Source organism: Pterocles gutturalis, unplaced genomic scaffold (genome assembly GCF_000699245.1).
Source record: "Pterocles gutturalis isolate BGI_N339 unplaced genomic scaffold, ASM69924v1 scaffold29084, whole genome shotgun sequence".
Taxonomy (NCBI): Eukaryota; Metazoa; Chordata; class Aves; order Pterocliformes; family Pteroclidae; genus Pterocles; species Pterocles gutturalis.
In genome coordinates this window covers 49,228-60,685 of record NW_010131566.1, presented here as the reverse complement: position 1 = coordinate 60,685, position 11,458 = coordinate 49,228, and the positions used below count along the sequence as shown (strand labels likewise).

Sequence of the window (11,458 nt, the reverse complement as noted above, 5' to 3'; positions counted from 1 at the left end):
CTGGCGGTGGGAAAGTATTTTTACTCCAAACACATAATCAATGTGTTACTGATACATCTGAAAGCACAAGCACAACTGAAATTGTACTGAAAGTATGTTGTTCACTGTGCCAGTTTTGGCAATGCAGCATGCAACTGGTTTAACATGCATTCAGTAATGTACAGGGAAAAAAAATATTTGTAATGCGTGACAAATAACAATACAGCTTGTATTATAAAGACTTTTAAAGGCATGCAAAATATATACAGTGCAATTAATGTTTCATGCAAACTTTGGTGAGGTTACAATTTTACATTCAAACATGCTAGAGTACACAACTGAGCCTTATGCCATTGTTCTTAGGAAACAACAACCCACAGATCTAACACAAAATTATTTTTTCATCATAGTGAAAATTTCTCTAAAACCGGTGGACATTGAGAACACCACCTATATGTCACCAATGTATATTTAATAATACAACTTCCTTATCATACGCAACCATACTCATACCACACAGTTTTATTATCTTCAGAAACCAGTAGCGGGGATTCAGCCTCACTAGTGTTTACGCAGGTGGTAGGAACAAATTCACTAGTTACAACTGACCGGAGGTCACTATGATCTGATTTCTGATTAGCGGGAGGCTGTTCTTGATTTTTCGGTACAGATCTAAATGCTGACAGGTTTGCCTGATCAGTTGTTTTTGATGTAGATCTTTGAGGGAATCCACTTATATTACTAACTAATTCAGTGTTAAGGGATACAAATGGCTGAGCCACAGTAAGTGATCCTGCACTGTCGTTACCAGACATACTGACTTTATCATTAAACACACTTGTGCTTAGCAAAGTTCTCTCACGAACACTTGACCTTTCCATCCTTGAAGTCTTAGGCACACCAGAGTTACATCCTAAATTACGTGGTTTAATTGTATTAGCTGCATTGCTTTGCGGAACACAATCTATCCTGTAAGCCACACAGTGAAAAAAATCAGAGGATAACTGGTATGCTGAGTACTCACTAGAGGTTGCTGGAGCACTTCTGTCAGAGGTGGATGGTGCTGGATCAACTGATACAGGTTGTCTACTGTCCTTAGACAAAAAATCGTGAATGCTTGTCCTTCGAGTAGTTCCTTCTGCTGTAGAAATCACGCTGCTTGCACGAGGTAAGGTAGCATAAGGATTGCAATCTCTTGATTGTCGCTGTGATACACTTGCTTGTATCTTGTCTTTAACGGATTTGGCCTTCCCTTGAGCGCCTGATGTAAATTTTATGGGAGAGCTAGTAAAGTAAGTATCTTCAGTTTTACGAAGGCTGGGCCTTAAAAGTTGTTCTGGTTTAATGGATCGTCCATCTGAGAAATCAACTGTATTTTTTACACTTAATGATCTCACAATACCACACCCGGCAGAGGGCTGTTTTCTCAGCCTTTCCTTTCCTGTCAGCTCTGCAGACTCAGATAAGCTTTTCATCACTTGATCTAAAAGATTCTCTTCACTTGCAGATTTAATCTGTCAAAGATAGGAAACATCTTATAAATTTATAAGTTGTGATGTTGACATTTCTTAAGCAATCTTTGTGGACATAAATGAAGAACAACTCCAAAAAGTATTTTTCTTTTTTAATATCTCAGCTCTAAAAGCAGTATTTACAGTACATACTACTGAGTTTTTTGTACAGTTTACAAGCAAGTACTTTGAAAAGTGGGTATCAGACAGATCACAACTATCTGGAATTAGTTCCTGTAATACCGATTAACTCGGAAAAATCAGATAATCAAAACTTCAAGTTCATCTTCTCACTCACTTGTCCTCTGCCATCACTCATCAATACTTCCCTAAGCAATTTCATATGGACTATTATTTTAACTTATACTGATCATCCAGACTGAAAAGCTTAAATTCTCTACACGCTCAAATAATAAAGGCAAAAATCTCAGAAAATAATACAAAGCACATAACCTTTAGGCACCCTTGGTGTCCAAGTTTGGACTAGGCAGCTCTCAAATTTCTCTTTTTTGAGAAAAGACTTCAGAGCTAGAAAAAAAGTTTAGGTGAACACTATTCATGGACTCAGTAGAGAAAGACTTCAGTCTTTTTCAAAATAGTAAGAGAGACAATTTGGAAAGAATAAACGCTAAAAGCATTAAGGAAATGCTCTCGCAGAAGGTTGGAAAGAGACCTCTTGAACACCCTTCCAACCTGAATGATTCTGTGACGCTATGAAAGGGATGCTGTGATTCATGAACAGCAGTGGACTAGACTTGATGACTCAGGTGTTTCTTTTATTTCTACTGCCACAAGAGCATTGTCCAAAAAAATCGTTGTCAGAGAGACCATAGGTGAGAAGCCATTTTAAGTATCTAACAAAAAAATCCAGAAACTGAGTCCAGACTCAAGTCACAGACTACCCTAATCAGTTCAGCTGTGAACATATATTTTTCAATTTTGTCATTAAAAAGAGATGGAGCTTGATCCTTACTCTTCATAGGCTCTATTCACAGTAACTGGCTTGCTTTATCCTAGAGGACTTCCAGGTTTCAGACAGATCCATTCAAGAACTAGCGATGAAGAAATCAGAATACTAGCAGAGCAAGGTGATTTTGGGCTTCTAACAAAATGTCACAAATCTATAGAAACATTCTCTCTTATTCCTCTCAGATTTCAGTGAGGGCCAAGGTCAGGTTTTTTTTTTCCCCCAGTAGAGTTAAAAAGATGAAACTAAAGCAGACAAGAGTCTCTCCTCAGGGAATGAAGTAAGGCATCTTCCTTCCTGTTGATGTAAGACAGACCTGACAACAGCTCTTACTGAAGACAAGTGCTGAACTGGAAGAAGAAAAGCAGACCTACTTTGAGGTTATGGCCTTCCATCTGAACTCTGGTGAGTGAACCATGCATCAGTACACTGGACAATTTTGTGCAGCAGAGATAGACTTTCTTACCTAATTCAGTCACCTGGAAAGGGTCAAGCTGTAAAATTCCAAATGATTTTGTGTGTAATACAGCAAGTACAGTTTAGCAGGATACACTCCATCCTACTCCTTAATGCATGTGTAACCAGTATCTCCACAAAGTTTTAAAGAAATTCTACTCACTAGAAATCTTCTATTAATTCAGTGCCCATATACGGGTAACATGTAGTTAAAATATTTTTTAAACTAACCTCGCTTGAGGTATTCTTGTTGCTTTCTTCTAAAAACTGTTGCAGGGTAACAACTTCACTTCCAGGAGAACCGGTTTTGATCTGTTTTCCATGACAATCCAGTGTTTCAGGTGTTCTTTGCTGGAGCACTGGACTAGACCGTGTATGACCTTTCAAATACTGTATAGGACTGCCACTGCTGCTTGACCAAGCCTCATGTTCATGTAGCAGACTGAATTCTCCACTGCTGTGACTTTGCGGCCTGCTTTGATTGCAAACTGCACCTGCTTTTGGGGTAAATGGTATTAAGTATTCCATAAGAAAAAAATATGAAAGCTGTTAAACAGTATAACCTTACTCAGATCTGAAACATTTAAGATTCAGTTAACAATAATCCTACTTAAAATACTAAAAAAATCCACTTGTCCTTTTTTATTCAAACCAAACATTATTAAAACAATTGCACTCCCCTGACTTACCTTACTTACAGCTCTTTAAACGTGACATGATAGCTTTTGAATAAAAAGCTACCTTTCAGTTATAATCTGTCTCTCCATCTACACAGTACTATAATACAAGAGGCTAAAGATATGCCTCCACTCTTGTTCAGCATCACCGTGAGGCACACGCTCTAATATACTATTAATGAGTTTTACTTTAAATGAAATACAAAGGATGGAATGGAAAGAAAATATTTTCTTCAACATTAGTTCTTCAACAAGAACTAATTTAGTAATGCTGCTCTCCAACAGTTTCTGACAGTACTTCTAGTTTATTGCAACTGTGACCTGAAGCAAGCATATGGCATTAAATGCAAAATAAATTCCACAACACCAATTCTTTTTATTTTTCAGTAATTGGGAATTGCTTAAAAAATACTCATGAATAATTTCCTACTTCATGTTACTCCTAAGAAATGAACTTCAGTTTGAAAAAAGATAAATTGTTTACAGCAGAAGTTTCTAATACTGTATAGAAAGTGGGGCAAGGACTACCTCAAAGGATCCTTTACAGAAGGAGTAATCTAACAAACAGAATAGAAACTAATAAAAATCTTAAACTAATAAAAAGCTAGCATTCATTTCTAAATTTCCAAACAAAAAGAGATCCTGTTTAATAAATGCAAGCCATGAATATTAAATAAAGTCTTGAGTTGGCAGCATTCTAGTCTAGTATGTACAATGGTCTCCGGCAAAAATCGCCACTATAAACAAAAATATTATTAAGGCTCACAACATACGACATTTAAAAAAACAAAATATAAAAGTTTACAGGATGGCATTACGTATGCTATTTTGTCCGGTTTGTGCTGTACACTACACAGCTTTACAGCAGCAGTGCACAGGCAGCAGGATGCTAGGGGAAAAAAATAGAGCAACTTCTCTGCTTAAAAAGAAGCAAATTTAAAGTAATTTGGGGGGAATCCTTATTCTGTAACATTGTTACTTGGGTTAGGTTTGGTTTAAAATAGTTTCTAACTTATATACCACACTTTTAATATTTATTAAAAACATAAGTTCTTTTAATACTTGTATCTGTTCCTTATTTGAGGAATGAAGGCCATAAAACACTTAAGGAAAAACATGCTGTGGTGTGTTGTGTGAATTTTTGTGTGTGGATTTTTTTTTTTTAAACCTATATAGATGTTCTTAGAGAACAAATAACAGAAATTAAGCATGTATGTAAATTCACCTATGGCATACCTTTGACTTCATGGAGTGAAGCATTGTTATTGCTATTGCTAGTGGATGTTCTGCCACTATCAAGGCTGGCTGGTCTGGAAGCTAAATGGAAAATTAGGAAACAACATGATGAACAAAATTTTATCAGATGACACGGTACCTTTACATTCTGATCACAGAATGCTCAGAGGCAGGAATCATGCACTGTTTCACAGGCTGAGCATGCCCATTGCCAACAAAGTGGTTTCTTACAGATCAGAAAGCGAAGGGATTTCCAGGCAGTCCAAGAGGACACTTTAGAAAAGGGCACTACAGGAATAGTAAGGTGCAAGGGAAAGGAAGAGAGAAATAGAGTGTACATTTAGAATTGAAACTGAATGGTTAGTGGGAAACCAGGATTTTACAGATGAAAGGATGGGCATGCAGAAAGCTGCTCATGACTAGGTCACTTACAACAGATTTGACAAGGAACCTTGCACGTTGTTGAAATGCCACGAACAGGAGAAGCAAGAGCATCTGCACAGATAATATCCTGTACTCCTATCCAATACAAGGGAAATGCACTGTTATTATCTTCAAAACTATTTGTTGCTCATACTAATTTTAAGTATTTCTAGAAGAATTAGAACTTCACTTCTAAATAATCTATTATAACTTTCACTTCATAGCTTTGCTTGAAGGAACATGTAATGATTTTATAAAATACAGTACATGACAAATTTAGTTTTCACTGAACAATAAACACTGAAAAATCAGGCCAGATTTGGATTTGGTTTTTTTTAGGACTTAAATTATAACTTTTTATTTTACTATAAACCCCAAATACATTTTTACAGGGAAAATGTTTTGATCCTGTTCAGATGCACTTCATACTTTCCACTAAAGATATAGAACATTTATCTGATGCAGTAGTTAAGAAAGAAAAGAATAATTTGAAGAAATTATACTATACATTCAAGAGATATGCAAATAACAGGAAACATGCTCACTTGTAACGAGGCCATTCACTTTTTTTTTTTTTGCAAACTTTGTTAACATTCACATAATATATCCTTAATTAATTTAATTAAAGTTCACATCTTACCATGAACTCTTGATCCTGTACTAGAATCATCACTAATACCTTGTGGACTTACATCTTCAAAGGATGTGGTATCTATACAGAAACATAAAAGCAGATGTAAAATAAAATAAAATGAAAAGATTATTGAAATATTTATAATCTGTAAAATACACTAAAATATTTTTCAAAACAATTTATTTTTACTTATGTAACAATCTGTAGGAAAAATCCTGAAACACTTTAACACTGCAGGTATTAAACCTATTCAGTATTTTAGCACTGCAACTCAATTATTCAGGTTGCTGTTTGCTGAAAAACTTAAAATAGAAGTAAAACCAAAATTTATATGAAATTGCTGTTACATAGTCACATCACGGTGCAAAAAGCTACCTATACCTTTATTATTTAGCAACTGCTTGGATTTGAAGCCTGTAGAAGAGGTGACAGTTGCAAAGTTGATAGCTGTAGTAGAGAAGGCCATAGCTCCCAATTCTTTCCTCCTTTTACCCGTAGATATATCATCAGGACCCTCCAGATGCTCAGAACTACCTGTCCATTGTCCTCCTGCTAGAACCATGGACTGCACCAGGTCATTCATGGCTGGGATGTAAATGAAAGCAAATGATCAGCATGGTCAATGTATTTGCTTCTGTTCTTATTTTGTATAGCAAAATGTTTGACAGTTTTCTAAGCATTAAAGCACGTTGAATACAAGAAGATATAAACACAAGATCATCCATGTTATGACATGCGATCAGCTCAATGAATAAGAAGTGTTAAAAGTCAGAGACTTCTTTCAGCTCAGTATGGTTCTTAAAACTGATTTTATCAGGTATAATCGCCATGCTTTGGCTGCAATGGTATGTAATATGCATGTTAGAAGCTTTGATATACTGTTTGCAGTGATAAAATGGAATGAGTAAGGATAAAATGGGTAAAGGTGCCAATACAATATAATGTCAACAATGATAGGGGATCCTTGTACAGTGCAGCTTACTGCAGGGATACTGTATTTTACGTAATAACAAATAAAAGGATCTGAAAAAGATGACATCTGATGATATTCACCTTTACTTCACAACACTAGAGAAAACTGTCCACCCCTCATTAAAAAATAAAATACAACATTCTGGCAACAACAGCTGACGAATATTTGAAGAGTGACAGACCACCATACAGCCTTGCGCTATTTTCTACACTGTCTTTAAACAAAAAGTTACAGTGAATTCTTAACAAGAGGCTTATGAAATGCGTAATCTGGAACTATTTAGGTTAACACAGCGCACTGTAAATTTATATAGAGACGTGTATATAGACAGCTATATATACAAATAGATGAAGTCACAATGCACTGAATATATATATGTATGTGCGTGTGCTTGTGCATGTAAGTGTGTGGGTACATGTGTGCGTGCACATGTGCACATATATAAGTATTCAGTGCCAAGGTTTAAAAAAAAAAAAAAAGTAAAAAAGAAAAAGCTCCAGCTCCTTGTATTGTAGCAGATTGTAGCAGGACTTGCACATTGCAAAATAGGAGGAAAAATACAGCGCAGTCCAGGGAGAGGTTAGTGAAAAATTAGTAATGGAAGCCACTGTAGCCATTTAAAAGAAGCTGAACTGTCATAAAGTCTTACACATGGAGCGACGGTAGAAGGCCTTCATTTTGTCTTTTTCCTTCGGTCTGTTCCTCAAAAAGGGCAGTCTTTTCAGTGCAACCACTTTTATGTCATAGCATGAGGAAAAACGGAAACAGGGAAATGAAAGAAAAAAAGGGAGAAGAACAGATGGAAGTTAAATGTTGAAACTAAGGACAGAAATGAATGTCTGAGTTTAAGCTATGTATGCTATGCTAAAATTCATTCTCATGCTTCTGTATGACAATGAAATATGAAAACTACACTGAAATATGAAAACTACACTATGAAAATTTTCATATACTCTGAAATGCACCGAAAATGGTGAAGAGTGTAATACAGTTTGAAAGTTCTTGAAAGTTCCTACTGCCAAACTCTTGAAAGAACAAATGTAACTTATCTGCAGACTTCTATCGGTTATAGAAATTGACGATTACATAGTTTTTACTGTGAAAAATAAGATTTCTTGAACATAAAGAAAAATGTGAGGCAAAAAAGCTTAAATGAAATGAAATTCGCTTAAAATGAAAGTAACACTAAGTACAACTTCTACCTTAAAATATGTTCACATCATTATTTTTAGAGATTAGTAACTTTTGTAATGTTTTGCTCTGCATCTCTAGTAGGACATAATCTGTTATCAGTCTTCATTTGTTAGATTTTGGGCTCATTAATAATTTTGGTCATCTACCGTCTTGTAGAAAAATTTAAACCAAGATTTATTGACTGTAATGGTATACACCATTTTTTTTAGCTGAGAAAATACCAAAGATTAAAAAAAACAAACCACAAAAAAACCAAAAGAAAATCCAAATGTGAGTGTTGCTGTAGCATTTTGAGAGGCCTGAGAGAAAATCGAAATACATAATATCAGTCAACAGAGTTAAAATTAAAAATAGTATTAAAAGATGGAGGAATAGGAAATCATAAGTTAATCTCATCCTTAGATTCAGCTATTCTGCATTAGTAACTGATTACTGGCAGGCACCTGCATTTTGAAGCATCAGAAAAATGTGTCAGCTCACTGCCAAGCATACAGGAGCCACATGCAAACTGGCATGTAAAGATCCAGAAAGAAATACATAATGAAGTTATCAACAAGTTCTTATGTATGCAGATATGAAAGCAGTGTAGCCCAAGTCTATCAGCCCGGGATCTGCTTCTTTTCTCTCTCTGAAGTCACTTTTGGAACACGTGCTTTGTCATTTGCCTTGGTTTTCTGCTCAACCAGCAGCTTGTTATACAGCAGTTTCCATGTTATACTGCAGTACATATATACATATGCATTTACAAGTGCACATCAACTACCTTGAAAGAGAAATACATCTCCCTCTTCATCATATTGTTCTACGTTTTGCACTTCAAGTAAGACGTTTACAATGCAATACATTTTACAACTTCCAATGAATGCAGGATTGGCACAGCCACAAGCATCAAACACACACACAAAAGTTTTCACAGCTGCAGAATATAACTCTTGTCTTAACCTGAGAGGGACAGCAAACACCCTCCTGTGTCAGGTCCTTATGATGTGGGGTGGGGAAGAGCAGGGACAAAAGAAAGGCACATGTGCTACCAATGTAAGATAGATAACTGATAAGACAAGATAACTGATTCCTCTTAATTAAAAACATCCACCCTAATCTTATTAAAAAGGAACCAGAGGACATTCAAGAATCATTCAAGTCACCTGTGATTCTTGTTCATTAACACAGATCACCTCCCAAAGGACTGATTTATGGCTCTCAGCAACTGTAAAAAACCAGAAAACTCCACTGCAACTACCAATGTCCTAGAAATCATACATCAAAACCTGTCCTTTGGTAAAATGAACCCTCCTTGAGAGGAGGAATTACATAATTTCTGCACCGAATAGGACTAAAGAAATGTCCTGCAAAAAATACAGGAATGGCAAAGCTACAGCAGAAACAAACAAGACACCACAAAGTTCAGCTTATGCAGCTTTAGCTCTATACACCTTTATTCCAACAGACTTTAAAAATGGGATGGCAGGAGGACTATTTTGGTCTTACTAATCATCTACTCAAAAAACTCTAGTTATAATTAATTCACTTTTCTTTCTCTTTTCAGTATTCTGTGAACATGTTCTTGCTTTCTGCGTTGAGAATGGATGATGAGTATTGCAGAACTCCTCCACTGATCAGGAAATCTGCCATTTTGTAATCCTCCTACTGTTTGCCAGAAATATTCTGGGGAATTCTGTATGCATAGTATTAAAATCCTCAAATTGTTTTGTTCATGCACACAAGAAAATGTTAGGCAGACATCTTCTGCATGTTTTGGTAATAGAAAATGGAGCCAAATATACTACTTTTTACTTCCATTATGATATGATGTGTCTGCTAGTTGTACTACTATTTAAAGATGACAGGTTTACTAATGGCCGTAATTCCTTGGGATGTTGTTAATAATCTGAAATGGCTAAAGTGAAAGGTAGCAAAATAAATCTGTTTTTCTCCACAGGAAAAAAATAATTCCACTTGCCTGCCTTGGGTCTTCTATGCAAAAGCTCAGAATGGTATCCCATGCCCCCAACAAACAAAAGGCTTTGCACAAAGCAGATGCCATATCTGCGGCACTCACCTGACTCAATGACCGAACACAGATATGAAAAGCAAAGGTGAAACTCTGCGGAGTTAGAGGAGCGTACAGTATCCACGCTGCCTGAAAGATCTACCTTGTGCTACATACAGAAACAGACCTACAGGCACCCCCACCTTTCCAGAGGACCTCTACAATAAGCCAAGGGCTTCAAGCACTCCGTGAGACCTCAGGTGCCATTTTCTCTGCAGAACAGAGTAACCTCATTTTTGTGCCAAGATCACCTATCCTTGTAAGAGAAGAGGTCTCTTGAAAATATTTGCATAAGAACATGTCCTGTGTTAGGAAAACTGTCTCCATCACCACCTTCAAAAGAAGAGAATCTACAGATTTAACATAATGAATTATTTGTCAGTAGTGGTAGCAACAGGATAATTAATTTTGGAATCAGTTATCTCCTCTCACTTTCTCTGGCAGGGGGTATGGGGTAGGAAATGTGCACATCTCAAAGATCAGGATCACTTGATGTCAGATACTTTGTCCTACAGCTTTTGAGAACACCACTGATTTGTGCCCACGACTGCAATTTGGGGAACATAAGGTGCCTTCTATTGCCTACTGAAGGGCACATGCGACATTTCACCTCAGCAGCTCCCTCTGGAAACACCTCCATTCCCAGACACAGAAGATCAGGGTGGAACAGAACCTGTCTCTTCCTGTACCCAGAACCGCCTTCAGCCACTGTGGAAAGCTACTACACCTGAGCGTTTGCACAGACAGGTGGCAACTTACAGGTTTTCTCTTTCTTGTAGCTTCTTTCCATGGAAGCTGCTACTGCCAAGCCACTTCTTACAGAAAATAAAGGAGCCACAATATCTTCATATTTAGGATTTACAGTCATTCTAAAAGCAGAAGAAATAGACTGCAAAACATGCACCATTACCGGTACATCGCACACCGAGATACTCTCTTAACTTCACAAGACACAAACTGTCTCAGTAAGATTATTGACATTGAACTGGCACACAATTCATCCAAATTCTATCAAAAATTGTGGTTTCCATGGTGACATGTCTAAAGGAGGAAGGTTACGATCCAGAATTAGATCAGCCCTTCCAGTTTGTGGATAAATACACTGGGATTAAGGGGAACATGAACAAGGTCCATAGAGTAGAAAAATAATGAGGTCTGAACAACTTCAAACCTCTTTTGAGGATCAGCCACCATAACTTCAACTGTGGCTCCACCAGGAAGTAACTGCACACTACAAGGTCCCAAGTATCATGTAAAGAAAACTGTCACATAGAGGAGCCCTTCCAGAACACGGAATCGCTGACACAGATCCACATGGTCTGAACCAAAGCGTGCACGCTCTTGATTCAAACTAACAC

The 11,458-nt window shown here is 36.8% G+C and overlaps 1 protein-coding gene across 1 annotated transcript in view; it reads right to left on the bottom strand.

The window, feature by feature from the left end:
* CCDC88A (coiled-coil domain containing 88A) overlaps positions 1–11,458 on the bottom strand; it is a gene marked incomplete at its 5' end in the record, with an annotated part of 54,870 nt that overhangs the window by 4,246 nt on the left and 39,166 nt on the right. The window contains 6 exons of the mRNA XM_010080664.1: positions 1,004–1,493; positions 3,145–3,407; positions 4,827–4,907; positions 5,890–5,961; positions 6,265–6,468; positions 7,506–7,589. Of these exons, the coding sequence (XP_010078966.1) occupies positions 1,004–1,493; positions 3,145–3,407; positions 4,827–4,907; positions 5,890–5,961; positions 6,265–6,468; positions 7,506–7,589 (1,194 nt within the window). The remainder of the gene's footprint in view (positions 1–1,003; positions 1,494–3,144; positions 3,408–4,826; positions 4,908–5,889; positions 5,962–6,264; positions 6,469–7,505; positions 7,590–11,458) is intronic.